Source organism: Sapajus apella, unplaced genomic scaffold (genome assembly GCF_009761245.1).
Source record: "Sapajus apella isolate SASKATOON/1434 unplaced genomic scaffold, GSC_monkey_1.0 scaffold3, whole genome shotgun sequence".
Taxonomy (NCBI): Eukaryota; Metazoa; Chordata; class Mammalia; order Primates; family Cebidae; genus Sapajus; species Sapajus apella.
Window position 1 is genome coordinate 15,153,718 of NW_022436943.1, and position 22,618 is coordinate 15,176,335.

Consider the following 22,618-nt stretch of genomic DNA (forward strand, 5'->3'; position numbering starts at 1 on the left):
TCATGCTGAAAAGATAAATACTTCAGGTGGACAGTTTCCTTTGGTGCTGTGAGTGTGTGTTCAAAGTGGTTCCGTGTCTGTAAGGTAACAACAGTCAGTGCTTGAAGAGACTTCATACGTTTTTTGATATGTAATTTTACAGTGGAAATCTTAAACTTCAATTGAAAGATCTTTGATTCCTTCTCATTTGTATTTTTCATTAAAAGCTGTAAATAGCTTTTTCAAGGCAAGACTGGCTTTAAACTACGATTTATATCTTAAAATCATAATTGAGATGATCACTACGTTTTTATTCACCTTTTTAAATTCAAACTTGATGTCTGTTTTCTCTCAGCTTATTTCCAAGATCAGATTCTATCTGTTGCAACATTGAAAGGAGGCATTCTCCTAGCAGAGTTTTATTATATTAATTGCTCTAAAATATAATGTTTCAATATATAAAATATAATGTTTGGAATACGAGCCATCTTCTTCTTGTTTAGCCCCCAAACGTAAGCCCTGCATTAAAAAGCAAGGTTGCCTCACATGTTAAAAAACATTAAGTAAGCTGGGAAAGAATTTTAATATTCAAATTTATTTTATAAATGTATTTTATTTATAACAATATAAACACATTTACTATGTATTTATATTAAATTTAAATATATATTTGTAATAGTTTAAAGTAGAAAATATTAATATTTAATAAACATTTATTAAATATTTAATTTGTCTTTTAATATTTTGAACTTTAAAATTTATTATTAGCCCAATCTTAGTTTTAAGATGACATCAGAATGAATTTATATGTACTTTGGCATAGGCAGTGTGGAGGCTTCCATGGCATATGTTCTGGGTTCTTTGCATCTATCCTGGTCTCTGTTGAGTGAACTCCAAAATAGTTCTGGTTCAATGTGGCTGCCTCTACCATATGCATTTAAAACAGGAAGGGATTGTGAGATATTATATTTCAAAGATTTTCTGAAGTGATTCCAGAGATGTTAAGTGTTTGTTTATAAAGACAACTTGGAGGGGGGAGATCCGAGATGGCCAAATAGGAACAGCTCCACAGCACAGTTCCCAGAGAGAACAACACAGAGGGTGAGTGATCACCACATTTCCAAATGAGTTTTTACTGCCCACAGACCAGGAGATTCCCAGGCTGAAAAGTGCCAAGAGTTTCCAGCACGGCTGTTTCAGCCAGTGCCGCATGTTTCTGCCCAAAAACTCACAAATCTGAGTGGCCATTTCAACTGGTGCCTGGAACACCTGGGAGACAGATAGCCCATTCAACTGAAAAAGAGGGGGTTGAAACAGGGAGCCAGGTGATCTGGCTTAGTGGGTCCCACCACAACAAAGACCAGCAATCTGAAATGCTCTGGATTGAGAGTTTTGCAGCAAGTGTGGCTGGACCTGGGGTAGTCCAGCTTGGTGGGGGGATGGGTGTCAGCCATTACTGAAGCAGTCCACCACTACCAAGGCAGTCCGCCTTTACTGATGCAGTTCACCATTACCTAGGCAGTTCTAACTGTACCTCTGTAAACAAAATTGCAAGCAAGTTCAAACAGCAACTGGTCAGAGCCCATGGCAGCTCAGCAGTGCCTCTGCTGGCAGACTGTGACCAGACTACCTCCTTGATGGGCAGGGCATCTCTGAAAATAGGCAGCAACATATCAGGAACTTTTATAAATAAAACACCACCTTCCCAGAAGAGAGCACCTGAAAGATGGTTATAAATTCTGATGCAGGAGACTTAAATGTACCTGCCCAGCAGCTCTGAATGTAAGAATGGAGCTCCCAGCTCAACACTTGAGCCCCTATAAGGGACAGACCTTCTCCTCAAGCAGCTGCCCAACCCCCATATATCCAAAGAGACACCTCATAAAGGAGAGCTCAGGCTGGCATCTGGTGGGTACCCTTCTGGGACAAAGATAAAAGAAGAAGAAACTGGCAGCAACCCTTATTGTTTTGCAGCCTCTGCAGGTGATCCCCAGGCAAGCAGAGTCTGGAGTTGACCTCCAGCAGTCCTACAGCAGAAGGGCCTGACTGTTAGAAGGAAAACTAAAAAACAGAAATAATGTCAACATCAACAAAAAGGACATCTACTCAAAGACCCCATCTGAAAGTCACCAACTATAAAGACCACAGGTAGATAAATACAAGAAGATGGGAAGAAACCAGCACAAAAAGGATGAAGACATCAAAAACCAGAATGCCTCTCCTCCAAGGGATCACAATTCCTCACCAGCAAGGAAGCCAAGCTGGATGGAAAAGGAACCTGATGAATTGACAGAAACAGGCTTCAGAAGGTGAGTAATAACAAACTTATTTGGGGTAAAAGAACATGTTCTAACCCAATGCAAAGAAACTAAGAACACTGAAAAAAGGTTAGACAAAATGCTAACAAGAATAAACAGCTTAGAGAAGAATATAAATGACTTAATGGAGCCGAAAAACATAACACGAGAACTTCGCGATGCATACACAAGTCTCAATAGCTGAATCAACCAAGCAGAAGAAAGGATATCAGAGGCTGAAGATCAACTCAATGAAATAAAATGAGAAGGCAAGATTAGAGAAAAAAGAGTGAAAAGAAATGAACAAAGCATCCAAGAAATATGGGATTATGTGAAAAGACCTAATCTACATTTGATAGGTGTACCTGAATGTGATGGAGAGAATGCATCCAAGCTGGAAAACACTCTTCAGCGTATTATCCAGGAGAACTTTCCCAACCTAGCAAGGCAGGTCAACATTCAAGTCCAGGAAATACAGAGAACACCACAAAGATATTCCTCAAGAAGGGCAATCCCAAGGCACATAATCGTCAGATTCACCAGGGTTGAAATGAAGGAAAAAATGCTAAGGGCAGCCAGAGAGAAAGGTCAGGTGACCCACCAAGGGAAGCCCATCAGACTCACAGTGGATCTCTCGGCAGAAACCCTACAAGCCAGGGGAGAGTGGGAGCCAATATTCAACATCCTTAAAGAAAAGAACTTTCAACCTAGAATTTCATATCCAGCCTAACTAAGTTTCATAAGTGAAGGAGAAGTAAAATCCTTTACGAACAAGCAATTGCTGAGAGATTTCATCACCACCAGGCCTGCCTTACAACAGCTCCTGAAAGAAGCACTAAACATAGAAAGGAATAACCAGTACCACCCACTCCAAAAATGTACCAAATGGTATTGACCATCTATACAATGAAGAAACTGTGTCAACTAATGGGCAAAACAGCCAGCTAGCACCAAAATGGCAGTATCAAATTCACACATAACAATATTAACCCTAAATGTAAATAGACTAAATGCCCCAATCAAAAGACACAGACTGGCAAATTGGAAAAAAAGTCAAAACCCATCAGTGTTCTGTATCCAGGAAACCCATCTGACGTGCAAGAACACACATAGGCTCAAAATAAAGGGATGGAGGAAGATTTACCAAGCAAATGGAGAGAAAAAAAAAAAAAAAGGCAGGCGTTGCAATCCTACTGTCTGATAAAATAGACTTTAAAGCAACAAAGACCAAAAGAGACAAAAAAGGGCATTACATAATGGTGAACGGATCAACGCATCAAGAAGAGCTAATGATCCTAAACATATACACACCCAATACAGGAGCACCCAGATACATAAAGCAAGTTCTTAATGACCTAAAAAGAGACTTAGACTCCCACATAATAATAGTGGGAGACTTTAACACTCCGCTGTCAATATTAGATCAAGGAGACAGAAAATTAACCAGGATATCCAGGACTTTAACATAGCTCTGGACCAAGCAAACCTAATATACATCTTCAGAACTCTCCACCCCAAATCCACAGAATATACATTCTTCTCAGCACCACATCACACCTACTCTAAAATTGACCACAAAATTGGAAGTAAGCCGCTCCTCAGCAAATGCAAAAGAACAGAAATCATAACAGTCTCTCAGACCACAGTGCAATCCAATTAGAACTCAGGATTAAGAAAATAACTTAAAAAAGCACAACTTCATGGACACTGAACAACTGGCTCTTAAATGTTGACTGAATTAACGATGAAATGAATGCAGAAATAAAGATGTTCTTTGAAACCAACGAGAATGAGTACACAACATACCAGAATGTCTGGGACACATTTAAAGCAGTGTCTAGAGGGAAATTTATAGCAATAAATGCCCACATGAGAAGCAAGGAAAGATCTAAAATTGACACCCTATCAAAATTGAAAGGGCTAGAGGAGTAAGATCAAAAAAACTTAAAAGCTAGCAGAAGACAAGAAATAAGATCAGAGCAGAACTGAAAGAGATAGAGACACAAAAAACCCTGCAAAAAATCAAGAAATCTAGGAGCTGATTTTTTTTTAAAAGATCAACAAAATAGACCACTAGCCAGATTAATAGAAAAGAGAGAAGAATCAAATAGATGCAATAAAAAATGATAAAGGGGATATCACCATTGATTCCACAGAAATACGAACTACCATCAGAGACTACTACAAAGAACTCTATGCACAAAAACCAGTAAACCTGGAAGAAATGGATAAATTCCTGGACACTCGCACACTCCCAAGCCTAAACCAGTAAGAAGTTGAAACCCTGAATAGACCAATAACACGGGCTGAAGTTGAGGCAGCAATTAATACCCTACCAACCAAAAAAAGCCCAGGTCCAGATGGGTTCACAGCTAAATTCTACCAGAGGTAGAAAGTGGAGCTGGTACCACTCTTTCTGAAACTATTGCAAACAATACAAAAAGAGGGAATCCTTCCCAAATCATTTTATGAGACCAACATCATCCTGATACCAAAACCTGGCAGAGACCTAACAAAAAAAAAAAAAAAAAAAAAAAGAAAACTTAAGGCCAATATCCATGATGAACATAGATTGCAAAAATCTTCAATAAAATACTGGCAAACTCAAGGTAACAGCAAATCAAAAAGCTTACTTATGACCAAGTAGGCTTCATCCTGGGGATGCAAGGCTGGTTCAACATACACAACCCTATAAATGTAATCCATCACAAAAACAGAACCAAAGACAAATACCACATGATTATCTCAGTAGATGCAGAGAAGGCCTTGGACAAAATTCAACAGCCCTTTCTGCTAAGAACTCTTAATAAACTAGGTATTGATGGAATGCATCTCAAAATAATAAAAGCTATTTATGACAAACCCACAGCCAATATACTAATGGGGAAAAACTGAAAGCACTCCCTTTGAAATCTGGCACTAGACAAGAATGCCCTCTCTCACCACTTCTATTCAATATAGATTTGGAAGTTCTAGCCAGAGCAATCAGGCAAGAAAAAGAAATAAAGGGTATTCAGTTAGGAAAGGAGGAAGTTAACTTGTCTCTATTTGTAGATGACCTGATTGTATATTTAGAAGACCCCATTGTCTCAGCCAAAATATCCTTAAACTGATAAGCAACTTCAGCAGTCTCAAGATACAAAATCAATTTGCAGAAACGACAAGCATTCCTATACACCAACAACAGACTAAAAGAGCAAAATCAAGAACAAACTCCCATTCACAGCTGCTACAAAGAGAATAAAATACCTAGGAATACAACTAACAAAGGATGTAAAAGACCTCTTCCAGGAGAACTATAAATCGCTGCTCAAGGAAATAAGAGAGGATGCAAACAGATGGAAAAACATTCCATGCTCATGGTTAGGAAGAATCAATATTGTGAAAATGGCCATACTGCACAAAGAAGTAATTTATAGATTCAATGCTATCCTCATCAAGCTATTATGACCCTCTTCATAGAATTGGAAAAAAACCACATTAAACTTCATATGGAACCAAAAGAGAGCCCACATAGTCAAGACAATCCTAAGCAAAAAGAACAAAGCTGGAGGCATCATGCTACCTAACTTCAAACTAAGCTACAAGGCTACAGTAATTAAAACAGCATGGCACTGGTAGGAAAACAGAGATATAGATCAGTGGAACAGAACAGAGGCCTTGGAGGCAATGCCACACATCTACGACCATCTAATTTTTGACAAACATGACAAAAGCAATGGGTAAAGGATTCCTGTTTAATAAATGGTGTTGGGAAAACTGGCTAGCCATGTGCAGAACACAGAAACTGGACCCCTTCCTGACATCTTACAATAAAATTAACTCCAGATGGATTAAAGATCTAAACATAAGACCCCACACCATAAAAACCTGAGATGAAAACCTAGGCAAAACCATTCAGGACACAGGCATAGGCAAGGACCTCATGACTAAAACACCAAAAGCACTGGCAACAAAAGCCAAAATAGACAAATGGGATCTAATTAAACTCCAGACCTTCTGTACAGCAAAAGAAATAATCATTAGAGTGAACTGGCAACCAACAGAATGGGAAAAAATTTTTACAATCTACCTATCTGACAAAGGGCTAATATCTAGACTCTACAAAGGACTAAAAGTTTTACAAAAAAAAAAAAAAAAAAAAAGGAAAACCCATTCAAAAGTGGGTGAAGGACATGAACTAACACTTCAAAAGAAGATATATATGAGTCCAACAAACATATGAAAAACTGCTCATCATCACTGGTCATTAGAGAAATGCAAATCAAAACTACATTGAGATAGCATCTCACACCAGTTAGAATGGTGATCATTAAAAAATCAGGAGACAACAGATACTGGATAGGATGTGGAGAAATAGGAATGCTTTTACATTGTTGGTGGGAGTGTAAATTAGTGCAACCATTGTGGAAGACAGTGTGGCGATTCCTCAAGGACCTAGAAATAGAAATTCCATTTGACCCAGCAATCCCATTACTGGGTATATATCCAAAGGATTATAAATCATTCTATTATAAAGACACATGCACACTTATGTTCATTGTGGCACTGTTTACAATAGCAAAGATCTTGAGTCAACCCAAATGCCCATCAATGATAGACTGGACAAGGAAAATATGGCACATATACACCGTGGAATACTATGCAGCCATAAAAAACGATGAATTTGTGTCCTTCATAGGGACATGGATGAATCTGGAAACCATCATTCTCAGCAAACTGACACAAGAACAGAAAATCAAACACTGCAAGTTCTCACTCATAGGCAGGTGTTGAACAAGAGTACACATGGATACAGAGAGGGGAGCATCACACACTGGGGTCTTTTGGGGGGGACTAGGGGAGGAACCGTGGGTTGTAAGGAGGTTGGTGAGGGGTAACATGGGGAGTCATGCCAGATATAGGTGACGGAGGGATGGAGACATCAAACCACATTGCCATATATGTACCTATGCAACAATCCTGCATGATCTGCACATGTACCCCAGAATCTAAAGTACAATAAAATATATATATATTTATTTAAATTTAAAATTATATATATATATATATATATATATAAAAGACAACTTGTGCATTTGAGCATGGAACAAAAAAGGGGGATGCAAGCACTGTGTAGATGATGGTTCCCAGGCCTCACTGGTATCAGAATCACCTAGATGGCTTTGGAAAACACTGCATCTGTTGATTTAACCTGAGCAAACAGAATCACACCTTGGGATGAGCCTTCATGCCTCACTCAGCATATTAGAGGAAGATTGCATTAAGTAAAGCAAGAAGTTACAGGTTTTTTCCCCCCATGACATTATTTTATAAATCATTTTCTGCTGCATAAAAAAGAGGAAAGTTCTTTTTATATCATATTTATAGTTGCAGATAAGAGACCTGAAATTTCACTCAATTTCTTTTCACAAGACCATAATCTTTCTTGGTAAGGAAATAATTTCTTGTAACTTTGACAGTTTTTTTTTCTCCATTGCAATATTCAGATTGGGTCTATGTTGTGACCAAAAAATTTTTATTTCAAAATTAGTGCAGCGCATTTATCCAGGGAAGAATTTGGCTCCCAATTTATATTATGATGAGATGTATATTAAAAATGTATCAATATTTCTACTTAAAAATTTAAATGACAATTACTAGTATTCATTAAAATCTGAAACATCTGTACTCATATTGCTTGATAGCTCATTTCATGATAGTTATTTTTCCCCATTATAATAACTTTTGTTGGTTTTTATAATGAAACATCTTTTTGTTTTTATAATGTAACTCAAAGCACTGCTTCTAAAAATGGAGCTTTATTCTATGAACTGTTTTAAAGCTTTCTGATTGACTCTTTAGAATATGATACAAAAATATACCTTCCAGAATTGTAATAGCAAACATTTATGAGCAGTTCTTATGTGCCAAAAACTGTGCTAAATGTTTGATATAAATTATCTAAATCTTTTACTCCCCATTTCACAAACAATAATTTGAAGCTTGGGAGTTTAAGTACTTGCCTAAACTAATACATCTAGCTTGTTAGTGTCCAAGCCTATGAGAGTGAAAGCAACTTTCAGCAGTGCATATTAACAAATACTGTAAGACACTGACAAGCAGTGGACTGAAGTATGCAATAGTTAGCAGTGATTAATATAATTCACACATTTTTATTCAACATAGAATTAAAATTAATGTCAGGGGGGTGTGCAGGGGACAAATTCAATGTTACATACTCACATGTCAACTGATAAACTATAGACCATGCATTTATTCTGGCATGTGACTATGGATTAAAAGTAATAAATTTGATTATTATGGAGGATGGGAGGCAGGACTAGACTGCGGTTCCCACTTGGACAGACAGAGCAGCTTACAGAGGCTTACAGTGAATTTTAGCTCCAGATTGACTGCAAGAACAAAGCAGCAATACCAAGAGGACCTGCAGACCCTCTGAAGGAAGGAGACTGCTCCTGCAGGACCTGGGATACACCACAAATAGTGTGAGTGCACCAACTACAGAAGTGGGAAAGGGTAATCCTTTTCTCCCAAACGCGCAGCCCCACTGTAGAAACTGAAGGTCTGTTTGTGGGAGAAGAAGTTTCTGACTTTACCTGGAACTGAGTCAGTTTCAAGAGCTGAGCAAAACATAGGGGCAGAGGAAGCAGTGGAAAAGGCCCTGGGAGCTGGCTGGGTCTTCAAGCAGGCCATTCCTGCCTGGCACCACAGGGATCCATTGGGAGGGCAGCCAGAGGAGTGGGGGAAAAACACCACATGGAGAAGGAAATCTCCAGCTGAACTTTGTAACCATTTGAAATGGTCAAGAAATCTCCTGGCCAGAACTCAAGGGAGGGCATGAATACAGTGTGCAACCTCCACAGGCTGGGGAAGAACCAACCTCTTTTCTTTTGCAGCCGGGAGGGAGGTATCCTGGGGCAAGTTGTCAAGCCTGGTTCACCCACCACCTGGAAACCAACTTGGGGCTGTTAGTGGGGTGATGGTGGGAGTAAGACCAGCCTTTCGGTTTGCAGGGAAGCTGGTTAAGCCCTGTGACTGCCACCTTTCCCCTAATTCTCTGACAACCTGCATGACACAGAAAAGGCAGCCATAATCCTCCTAGGTACACAACTCCATTGACCTCGGAACCTCATCCCCATTCCCCAAAGCAGCCACAGCAAGATCAATCCAAGGAGAGAGTCTGAGCTCAGACATGCCCAACTCTGCCCCCACCTGATGGTCCTTCCCTACCCACCCTGGTAGCTGAAGACAAAGGGGATATAATCTTGGGAGTTCTAGGGCCCCACCCGCCTCTCCATACTACTACAGCTGATGCTCTCTGGAAAGTGCCACCTCCCGGCAGAAGGCCAACCAGCACTAAATAAAGCATTAAACCACCAAAGCTAAGAACGCTGACAGAGTCCATTTCATCACAGGACTCTGTGCAGACAACCCCCAGTACCAGCCTGGAGCTAGGTGGACTTGCTGGGTGGCTAGACCCAGGAGAGACAACAATCACTGCAGTTCAGCTCACAGGAAGCCACATCCATAGAAAAGCAGGGAGAGTACTACATCAGGGGAACTCCCTGTGGGAGAAAATAATCTGGACAACAGCTTTCAGCCCTAGAACTTCCCTCTGACAGAGCCTACCCAAATGAGAAGGAACCAGAAAACCAACTCTGGTAATATGACAAAACAAGGCTCTATAACACTCGTCAAAATCACACTAGTTCACCAGCAATGGATCCCAACTGAGAAGAAATCCCTGATTTACCTGAAAAAGAGTTCAGGAGGTTAGTTACTAAGCTAATGAGGGAGGCACCAGGGAAAGGTGAAGCCGAATACAAAGAAATCCAAAAAGCTATACGAGAAGTGAAGGGAGAAATATTCAAGGAAATAGCATAAAGATAAAACAATAAAAACTTCAGGAAACAATGGACACACTGAAATGCAAAATGCTCTGGAAAGTCTCAGCAATAGAATTGAAGAAGTAGAAGAAAGAATTTCAGAGCTCTAAGACAAGGCCTTCAAATTAACCCATTCCAATCATGACGCATAAAATAGAATAAGAAAATATGAACAAAACCTCTAAGAATAATCAGTGTTCCTTAGGAAGAAGAGAAAACTAAGAGTTTGGAAAATGTATTTGGGGGACTAATTCAGGAAAATTTCCCTGGTCTTGCTAGAGAACTAGATATCCAAATACAAGAAGCACAAAGAACACCTGGGAAATTCATCAGAAAAATATCATCATCTAGGCACATTGTCATCAGGTTATCTAAAGTTAAGATGAAAGAATCTTAAGAGCTGTGAGACAGAAACACTAGGTAACCTATAAAGAAAAACCTACCAGATTAACAGTAGATTTCTTAGCAAAAACCCTACAAGCTAGAAAGGATTGGAGCCCTACCTTCAGTCTCCTTAAGCAAAACAATTATCAGTCAAGAATGCTGTATCCAGCAAAACTAAGCTCTATATATGAAGGAAGGATACCATCTTTCTCAGAAAAACAAATGCTGAGAGAATTTGCCAGTACCAAACCACCATTACAAGAATTGCTGAAGAAGCTCTTGAAACAAATTCTGGAAACACATCAAAACAGAACCTCTTTAAAGCATAAATCACACAGGACCTAGAAAACAAAAATACAAGTTAAAAAGCAAAAGCAAAAAACAAAAAACCCATGTATGCAAGCAACGTATAATATGATGAAGGCAACGGTACCTCACATCTCATTACTCACATTGAATGTAAATGCCCTAATGCTCCACTTAAAAAAGATACAGAACTGCAGAATTGATAAAAACTCACCAACCAACTCTCTGCTGCCTTCAGGAGACTCATCTAATACATAAAGACTCACATAAACTTAAAGGGGTACAAAAGGTGTTTCATGCAAATGGACACCAAAAGTCAGCAGGGGTAGCTATTATATCAAACAAAACAAACTTTAACAGCATTAAAAGAGACAAAGAGGGACATTATATTATGGTAAAAGATCTTGTCTAACAGGAAAATATCACAATCCTAAACATATATGCACCTAACACTGGAGCTTCCAAATTTACAAAACAATTACTAATAGCAACACAAAAATAGTGGGGAACTTCAATACTCCACTGACAGAACTAGACAAGCCATCAAGACAGAAAGTCAACAAAGAAACAATGGATTTAAATGATATCTTGGAACAAATGGACTTAACAGATATATACAGAACATTTCATCCAACAACCACAGAATACACATTCTATTCAACAGTGCATGGGACCTTCTCTTAGACTATATGATAGGCCATGAAATGAGCCTCAACAAATTTAAGAAAATTTTAATTATATCGAGCACTTTCTCAGATCCCAGTGGAATAAAACTGGAAATCAAAAGGAACCTTCAAAACCATGCGAATACATCAAAATTAAATAACCTGCTCCTGAATGAGCATTGGGTCAAAAACAAAATTAAGATGGAAATTTAAAAATTCTTTGAACTGAATGACAATGATGACATGACCTACCAAAATTCTGGGATACAGCAAAGGCAGTGCTAAGAGGAAAGCTCATAGCCCTAAATGCCTACGTCAAAAAGACTGAAAGAGCACAAACTGACGTTCTAAGGTTACACCTCAAGGAACTAGAGAAACGAGAACAAACAAAAAACAAACTCACCAGAAGAAAGGAAATAACCAAGATGAGAGCAGAACTAAATGAAATAGAAACAAAAAGAAACAATACAAAAGATAAATAAAACAAAAAGCTTGTTATTTGAAAAGATAAATACAACTGATAGAACATTAGCAAAATTAACCAAGAAAAGAAGAGAGAAAATCCAAATTACCTCATTAAGAAAGAAAGCAGGAGTTATTACAACTGACACCACTGAAATACAAAAGATTATTCAAGGCTGCTATGAACACCTTTATGCATATGAACTAGAAAACCTAGAAGAGATGATAAATTCCTGGAAAAATACAATCCTTTTCGCTTAAATCAGGAAGATTTAGACACCCTGAACAGACCAATAACAAGCAGGAGATTGAAACAGTAATTTAAAAATTACCAACAAAAAAGTCTAGGAAAATATCACAGATGGATTCACAGCAGAATTCTACCAGACATTCAAAGAAGAATTGGTACCAATCCTTTTGATGCTATTCCATGAGATAAAGAAAGAAGGAACCCTCCCTAATTTATTCTATGCAGCCAGCATCGCCCTAATACCAAAACCAGGAAAGGATATAATCATAAAAGAAAGCTACAGACCAATATGCTTGAATAAACATAGAGGCTAAAATCCTTAACAAAATACTAGCTAACCAAATCCAGCAACATATCACAAAGATAATCCACCATGATCAAGTAAGTTTCATACAAGAGATGCAGGGATGGTTTAACATATGCAAGTCAATAAATGCGATACACCACATAAATAGAATTAAAAACAAAAATTATATGATCACCTCAAAAGATGCAGAAAAAGCAGTCGACAAAATCATCATCTCTTTATGATTAAAACTCTCAGCAAAAGCAGCATACAGGAGACAGACCTCAACGTAATAAAAGCCATCTATGACAAACCCACAGCCAACACACTACTGAATGGGGAAAAGTTGAAAGCATTCCCTCTGAGAACTGGAACAAGGCAAGGATGTCCACTTTCACAACTCCTCTTCTACACAGTACTGGAATTCCTATCCAGAGGAATTAGACAGGAGAAAGAAATAAAGAGCATCTAAATCGGTAAAGAGGAAGTAAAACTGTCACTGCTTGCTGACGATATGACTGTTTTCCTTGAAAACCCTAGAGGCTCCTCCGGAAAGCTCTTAGAACTAATAAAAAGCATTCAGCAAAGTTTCTGGATACAAGATTAATGTACACAAATCAGTGGCTCTGCTATACACCAACAGTGACCAAGCTGAGAATCAAATAAAAAAACCTCTTTTACAATAACTGCCAAAAAATAAAAATAAAATACTTAGGAATATACTTAACCAAGAAGTCAAAAGACCCCTACAAGGAAAAGTACAAAACTCTGTGAAAGAAATCATAGATGACACAAACAAATGAAAACACTTTCCATGCTGCTGGATGGGTAGAATCAATATTGTGAAAACGGCCACACTGCCAAGAGCAATCTGCAAATTCAATGCAATCTCCATCAAAATACCACTATCATTCTTCACAGAATTAGAAGAAACAATTCTAAAATTCATATGGAATAAAAGAGCTTATATAGCCAAAGCAAGGCTAAACAAAAAGAGCAAATCTGGAGGCATCACACTACCTGATTTCAAACTATATTATAAGGCCATAGTCAACAAAACAGCATGGTACTGGTATAAAAATGGGCACATAGACCAATGGAACAGAGAGCCCAGAAATCTACCGGAATACTTATAGCCAGATAATCTTTGACAAGGCAAGAAAAAACATAAAGTGGGAAAAGGACATCCTATTTAACAAATGGTGCTGGGATAATTGGCAAGCCATATGTAGGAGAATGAAACTGAATCCTCATCTCTCACCTTATATACAAATCAACTCAAGTGGATTAAGGACTTAAACCTAAGACCTGAAACTGTAAAAATTCTAGAAGATAACATTGGAAAAACCCCTGTAGACACTGGCTTAGATTTCATGACCAAGAATCCAAAAGCAAATTCAATAAAAACAAAGATAAATAGTTGAGACTTAATTAAACTAAAGACCTTTTGTATGGCAAAAGGAACAGTCAGCAGAATAAACAGACAACCACAGAGTGGTAGAAAATCTTCACAATCTATACATCTGACAAAGGACAAATACCCAGAATCTACAACAAACTCAAATCAGTAAGAAAAAAAATCCCATCAAAAAGTAGATTAACAACATGAATAGACAATACTCAAAAGAAGCTATACAAATGGCCAAGAAACATGAAAAAATGCTCAACACTGGCACAAGACAAGGATGCCCTCTCTCACCACTCCTATTCAACATACATTGGAAGTTCTGGCCAGGACAATCAGGCAGGAAAAAGAAAGAAAGAGTATTCAACTGGGAAAAGAAGAAGTCAAGTTGTCTCTTTCCTGATGACATGATTGTATATTTAGAAGACCCCATCATCTCAGCCCAGTATCTCCTTAAGCTGATAAGAAACTTAGGCAAAATCTCAGGATACAAAATCAATGTGCAAAAATTACAAGCATTCCTATATACCAATAATAGACAAACAGCCAAATCATGAGTGATTCATCCCATTCACAACTGCTACAAAGAGAATAAAATACCTAGGAATACAACTAACAAGGGATGTGAAGGAACTTTTCAAGGAGAACTACGAACCACTGCTCAAGGAAATAACAGAGGACACAAACACATGAAAAAACATGCCATGCTCATGTATAGGAAGAATGAATATCATGAAAATGGCCATACTACCCAAAGTAATTTGTACATTCAATGCTATTTCCATCAAGCTGCCATTGACTTTTTTCACAGAATTGAAAAAAAAACAAACTTCATATGGAACCAAAAAAGAGCCCACATAGCCAAGCAATCCTAAGAAGAAGAAGAAGAAAAAAAAAAAAGGTGAAGGCATCATCCTACCTGATTTCAAACTATATTACAAGGCTATAATAAACAAAGTCAAAACAGCATGGTACTCGTACCAAAACAGGGATATAAACCAAAGAAACAGACCAGAGGCCTCAGAAATAATACCACACATCTACAACCATCTGATCTTTGACAAATCTTACAAAAACAAATATAGGGAAAGGATTCCTTAATAAATGGTGCTGGGAAAACTGGCTAGCCATATGCAGAAAGCTGAAACTGGATCCCTTCCTTACACCTTATACAAAAATTAACTCATGATGGATTAAAGATTTAAACATAAGACGTAACACCATAAAAACCCTAGAAAAAACCTAGGCACCACCATTCAGGACATAGGCATAGGCAAGGATTTCATGACTAAAACACCAAAGGAAATGGCAACAAAAGCCAAAATAGACAAATGGGCTCTAATTAAACTAAAGAGCTTCTGCACAGCAAAAGAAACTATCATTAGAGTGAACTGCCAACCAACAGAATGGGAAAAATTTTTTGCAATCTACCCATCTGACAAAGGGCTAATATTCAGAGTCTACAAAAAAACTTAAATTTATAAGAAAAACACAACCCCATCAAAAAGTGGATAAAGGATATGAACAGACATTTCTCAAAAGAAGACATTTATGCAGCCAACACACATGAAAAAATGCTCATCATCACTGGTCATTAGAGAAATGCAAATCAAAACTACATTGAAATACCATCTCATGCCAGTTAGAATGGCAATCATTAAAAAATCTAGAGACAACAGATGCTGGAGAGGATGTGGAGAAATAGGAACACTTTTACATTGTTGGTGGAAGTGCAAATTAGTTCAACAATTGTAGAAGACAGAATGGCAATTCCTCAAGTATCTAGATCTAGAAATACCATTTGACCCAGCAATCCCATTACTGGGTGTATATCCAAAGATTTATAAATCATTCTATTATAAGGACACATGCACAAATATGTTTATTGTGGCACTGTTCACAATAGCAAAGACTTGGAACCAACCCACATGCCCATCAGTGATAGACTGGATAAAGAAAATGTGGCACATATACACCATGGAATACTATGAAGCCATAAAAAAAGGATGAGTTCATGTCCTTTGCAGGGACATGAATGAAGCTAAAAACCATCATTTTCAGCCAACTGACACAAGAACAGAAAACCAAGCACTGCATATTCTCACTCATAAGTGGGTGTTGAACAATGAGAACACATGGACACAGGGAGGGGAACATCACACACTGAAGTCTGTTGGGGGCAGGGGACTAGGGGAAGGATAGAAAGGGTTGAGGGGCTTAGAGGAGGTATAGCATTAGGAGAAATACCTAATGTAGATGTGCAGCAAACCACTGTGGCACTTGTCTACCTATGTAGCAAACACGTACATTCTGCACACGTACAAAGGAAGGAGGGAGGAAGGGAAGGAGGGAAGGAAGGAAAGGAAGGAATGTCAACATCACCAATTAACAGGGAATTGCAATTCAAAACTGCAATGCATTACTACCTTCTGCAAGAATGGCCATAATCAAAAAATCCAAAACAGTAGATGGTGGCATGTATGCCGTGAACAGGGGACACTTCTACACTCCTGGTAGGAATGTAAACTAGTACAATTACTATGGAAAACAGTGTAAAGATTCCTTTAAAAACTAAAAGTAGAACTACCATTTGATCCAGCAATCCTACTATTAGGTATCAACCCAGAGGAAAATAAGTCATTTTATGATAAAGATTCTTGCACAGCAGCACAATTCACAATTGCAAAATCATGGAACCAACCCAAATGTCCAGCAATCAACAAGTGGATAAAGAAACTGTGGCATATTTATACAATGAAATACTAGTCAGACATAAAAGGGAATGAATTAACAGCATTTGCAGCAACTTGAATGAGATTGGAGACTATTATTCTAAGAGAAGGAACTCCAGAATGGAAAACCAAACATCTTATGTTTACACTAGTAAGTGGGAGCTAATTATAAGAATGGTACAGTGGTCTTTGGGGACTCGGGGTGGGAAGTTTGGGAGAGGGGTGAGGAATAAAGGACTGCAAATATGGTGCAGTGTACACTGCTTGTGTGATGGGTGCACCAAAATCTCACAAATCACCACTAAAGAATTTACTCATGTAATCAAATACCACCTGTACCCCTATAATTTATGAAAAAAAAAAAAGAAATGGGTATAAAGCACCAGGAAAAAAAAATAAATTTATTTATAAAAAATAAAACCTTTGAGAGAAAAAAAGTCATAAATTTGAATAATGGTACTTATGAGTAGACTGCCTTGTGCCTAGTATGCTTATATATGTCCATTGGTTCACTTCTATCCATCCTCTCACTGAACAAGGTAGGAGAGAGATACATACATAATTTTTTTTTTTTTTTTTTTGAGACAGGGTCTCACTCTGTTGCCTATGCTGGAGTGAAGTGGTGCAATCTTGGCTCATTGTAGCCTCAACCTCCTGGGCACAAGTGATCCTCTTACCTTAGCCCCTAGGTGGCTAGGACAACAGGCATGCTACCGCTGCCAGCTAATTTCTATATTTTTTGTAGAGATGAAGTTTCACCATGTTGTCCAGGCTGGTCTTGAACTCCTGAGCTCAAGTGAGTCACCCACCTTGGCATACATACTTCTGGATAATTTTATTTAAAATAATTTTCTTGAGGGATTGAAAAAATTTAGCTAGAAATTCAAATATCTATTCAGCAAAATCATTTGGGTTGCTTTTATACCACTTTACTTTTAAGACATAAGCAATGTCTTATGTGTGCCATGCTAATTTTCCCACTTTGAATATTTGCTGAGTTATACATTTTTTTTTGTAAAGTTTTTCTTAGGGTTCTAATACTCAGAGCCAAACTTTTGATAAGTTTAATATCAAGATTACTTAGGGTCTGCCTTTTAAAACAGAAGCATGCCAAAAAAAAAAAAAAAAAAAAGAAAGAAAAAAAGGATTCCATCCTAGAATGTCCAGGAGAACAGTAAAGGCTGCAGAGAAACTACATGAAATGAGGCGTGAAGAGAAGCTATTTCAGGCCTTTTGACTTGAGGGCAGATCATATGCATTCAAACTAAAAGATTTTTTTCAGGTGTAGAGATTTTTAACAATAGAAGCTGATGATCAATGTAGGGGGAAAAAGCATGCTTTATCACCTTTTTTGGACCAGACCAATTAGACCTTTCATTTTTCATGTAGTCTTTAAATAAATGCATATATTCCATTTTTCTCTTCCACATCCCCTAACAATTATTTTGATTTCCATGATTTGAGTTGCTTTCTGAAAAGCTTTTATGAAGAGTTGAAAAGAACTGGGAACCATACTGTTCAATGAGTGATAGAAATATTCATAGGCCATGTACAACATAATAAAAGGAAATTGATCTGTTCACTTAAAAAATCTAACCCCATTCCTTTTTTCTGGTCATTAAGCATCAGAATTGTGGCTGTCTATATTTGAGGGCTTTTGGTCCCTCATCAAATAGAGCATGCTTTCTCTAGGCAAGGCATGGCATCTTCCACCACTTTTTGATACAATATCATCTATAATATTGAAAGTGCAAAAGTCCATTCATAATACACTTTAATATATCAGTTAAAGGAGTATTTGATAGATCAGATACAAACAACATTGCTTATTCTTAGTTTGAAATGCCTAAAAATAGAACATGTACACTCATGTCAACAATATTATTATTTGAGACAAAGTCTTGCTCTGTTGTTCAGGCAAAAGAGCACCATCTGTTGCACCATCTTGGCTCACTGCAACCTCACCCTCCCAGGTTCAAGCAATTCTCTTGCCTCAGCCTCCCAAGTAGCTGGGATTACAGGCATGTGCCACCACGCCTGGCTATTTTTTATATTTTTAATAGAGACTGGGTTTCACCATGTTGGCCAGGCTGGTCTTGAAATCCGCCCACCTCAGCTTACCAAAGCACTAGGATTACAGGCATGAGCCACTGCACCTGGCCAACAAGATATTAATCTTAATATCTTGTGCATTGTGAGTAAGGAGGGTACCATCAGAGTAGGCAAGCATTCGGCTTATCTAAATTTGCCTCAGGGTTCCTCAGCTTTGGGTGCAGAGAAGCAGTCAATGTGAGTGACCTGGAGAAATTAAAGTGAAATAAGAGCTAAGGAGAAAAGATAGATATTGACTGTGAAGACAGATTTAGGGAAGTGGGTGAAGAAACGGTGAATAGAGTAGATTGAAAAGAAATGGAGTACAGCAATGGGTAGACAGGCTTGGAATGGTGAAGCTATGGCTCAGAGGAATTTTTAAGACCAATCTGAGTATATTTTTACATGAGGAGAATATGGATAATCACTGTGTACCTTGTTCAGCCTTTATGGAAGATACAGGATTTCATATACATTCATTAGGTACATTTCTGGGGTCACAATACAACTTAGGGAACATTTTAGTTAAGTCTCCATAAGACATAGATAGCAATGTTGCATGCAATGATATGTCATGATTTTGAATATGAGGTTAAATGACTGAAAATACTATCTCAGAAGTTCTTATTAATTTGAATTAAATAATACTTAAAATATTTATATACTCACCCAACGGACAGGAAAGGTTCCTTTGATTCAAGTCTATGAAAAAATATGAAAATATTCTTTTAATATAACTATTTGCTGTATATTAAAAATTGCTTTTACATGAACCTGGCAGAATTATTATACTTGTTTGGATGAAAATACATAATTAACACCAGTAAAAAGCTATGAATAATATATCAAGACCTAATCTGGACTAAGTCAATTTGCACCTGGATTAATGCAGAAGCTAAATAAAATGAGAGTCTTGAAATGAGGGCATAGCATTTAAGTGCTTGGTTAAGATGATTATATTATTAGTCTAATTCTGATTTGTGCTCTCTGTATCTACTCATTTTCTTTATTCCTCGTAATTTTTAGAAGTTTTTATACATCTATTTGTGGTTGTTGTAATAGTAAAATAATTTGTAATGTACTTGTTATGTGTTGGCTGAATAACTGATTTATTCAGAACACAGAAGCAGCATACAATATATAGTTATTTATTGGTCTTAACACCCCTTGGGGTGGGGACTGTGTCAGGTCACAGATTTGGGTCGTTCTGCCTCCTTTGTGTCTTCTAAAAACTGGGTATTTTCTGTACCTCAGTATCTCAAACGGAAAGTCTAATCCTAAGGGTTGTAGTTCACTTGAGAAAGCCACTTTAAAACATACTCTGTGCCTTCTTTTTCTCAGTATAAAACGGGCTAGGCTTACTTCCAGCTACTTTGCTGATTTCATAAATTAGCTTTCCATTTTTTATAAAATGTAAGTGGATCAGGAAAGAATCCACTTGTAAATAGTTCCTAGTTAATAATTAAGGAAATCTGTCGGTAAGTGTATTTTGGCCACATTAGTGTCGTTGTAGGTGTCTTAAGATACAATTAAGAGTTAAATGTAGGCAAATTGAAGATACTTTCAACTAAATCCTGGTGTTTAAGATTTTTAAAAAGCACGATTGAAATGACTATCTTAGTATTAGGCTAAAAATTTGTTTTTATAAATATGAGTCTAAACAGTGAAGGCAATAATTACTATTTTGTCTCTATTTCATTCTGTGTATGTAAAAAAATTGCTTATGAGAAATATGCCTTGGTGCATTTATAGGCAGAGCTGACATGCATCTCTGCCGCATATCATGCTGCTTTGAGTGAATAATAATCATAGCAGGAAAGGGGCTTTTTTAGGGAGCAAATGCCTTAGCAATTCCTTTGGACAGCTCCAGGTAGGGTAGAAGCAGATAAAACCAATAGTTGGTGCTAAGAGTTTAGAGAGGTTTATTTATGTCACCTTTTCTTTTCTGAATTCTGGTATTATTCACATCTCTAACTGTAGGTACATTAATTGACCTGTTGTGTTTGTTTTTCTCATATATTTGTGATCTACATAAGCAAACAGAACTAGGGAGGGAAAACCTGAAGATAAATAATGAAAAATGTTTGGATATATTTGCTTTATAAGACATGACCAGTGCCAAGTGATCAAAAGGAAATTTCTTTGAAGAAACGAGGGGGATTCTATATAATATGATGCAGGAGATTGTTCACATATTAGACCATCAGCACCATAATGATACTACTTTATTTTCCATCTGATAATACTTGTAATAAAAAGAGCATGTGGGCATTAATGGGATCCCTTCTCTCTGTATTTGCCAATAATTTCAGCCTAACATTTATCAGATAGATGTTAGTGTATGTGTGTGATTTGCTTGTGTGAAGTGCTACCCTCCAGCCTCCTATGTTCCCCATTTTCTACACGCTACATTATCCTCCTTGTCTCTCACTGCTGTGTGAATACTATAATGGGAATATTTTAAAACATTTTATATCTTTCTCTTCTCTCTTGTTCAGCCTCCATGTCTCATTAGTTAGCAAGTCCCATCAATTTTTCCTTTGGGACTCTCCTGTCCCCCTCTCTGCGTTCAATTCCCAGGCTGCTTTTCACTAGTTACCCCAGCCTAGCTAGTGTCTCCAAAATTCTTTGTTCAAAGCCACTTCAGCTTTACACACTGCTTTCACACTAAGCTTCGATCAATGCTGCCACTCACTCCCTTTGGGAAAATACTGCATTGCACCACTTTAGGGTGGCATGAGCAACTTGAATAAAAGCAAAGCCCATCACTTTTGATTTTTCCCTCTGAAGTTATCAAAATGCTTAGTTCAGAATGTGCTTGAAGTAGTAGTTATTGATTTCTCTCTCTCTCTCTTTTTTGAAGGTTTCAGACAAGCAGCCGTTGGATTAGAGCATACAGGGACATATGTTGTCCGACTGCCCCCTGTGGTTAATATGATTAGTCTGAGGCCGGGCGCGGTGGCTCAAGCCTGTAATCCCAGCACTTTGGGAGGCCGAGGCGGGTGGATCACGAGGTCAACAGATCGAGACCATCCTGGTCAACATGGTGAAACCCCATCTCTACTAAAAATACAAAAAATTAGCTGGGCATGGTGGTGCGTGCCTGTAATCCCAGCTACTCAGGAAGCTGAGGCAGGAGAATTGCCTGAACCCAGGAGGCGGAGGTTGCGGTGAGCCGAGATCGCGCCATTGCACTCCAACCTGGGTAACAAGAGCGAAACTCCGTCTCAAAAAAAAAAAAAAAAAAAAAAAAAAAAAATATGATTAGTCTGACTTGTTAGTTATTAATAGTTGTCCCCTTCTCCTACCACTTCAAGCCCACTGCAACCAGCTCCCTCCAAATGCTCAAGAGAAGACTTCAGAAGAAAATTCAAAGTTTTCAAAATAATGTTGGATTGAAAGTTCTGACTGATGTTCTATAAACCAGGAGTTTGCAAACTCTGGGCAAATCCTGCTCACCCTCTGATTGTGTATAGCCCCAAGCTAAGGATGGTTTTTACATTTTAAAGAAGCTGGAAAATAAAAGAATAGTAGTATTTGTGACACATGAAATTTAAACTTCAGTGTCCATAAATAAACCTTACTGAAACAGAGCCCTGTGACTTCATTTACATATTGTTTAAGGCTGCTTTTGTGCTATGGCAACAAGTTGAGCAGTTGTGCCAGAAACTGCATGTCTAAAATCCTAAAATATTTACTACATGGCCTTTACAGAAAAAGTATGCCAATGTGTGAGATACAATTATTTTGTTGGAAGGAATTGGAAACAACCTTCTAAAATGGCTTCCTTTACTTTCAATACATATCAAGATATTTTTTCCCAGATTTAGAAATTCAGAATAACTTGAATTTTTTCTCTACGTCATCATTTC

General features: G+C 37.8%; 1 protein-coding gene across 9 annotated transcripts in view; it reads right to left on the minus strand.

Annotated features, from left to right (window-relative positions):
- RALYL (RALY RNA binding protein like) overlaps positions 1–22,618 on the minus strand; it is a 729,873-nt gene that overhangs the window by 126,257 nt on the left and 580,998 nt on the right. For 7 of the 9 annotated variants that reach the window (XM_032250205.1, XM_032250232.1, XM_032250257.1 and 4 more), the window contains one exon: positions 19,416–19,448. The exons of the other annotated variants lie outside the window; for them this stretch is intronic. In XM_032250205.1, coding sequence (XP_032106096.1) covers positions 19,416–19,448 — 33 coding nt within the window. The remainder of the gene's footprint in view (positions 1–19,415; positions 19,449–22,618) is intronic. 9 annotated transcript variants of the gene reach the window in all.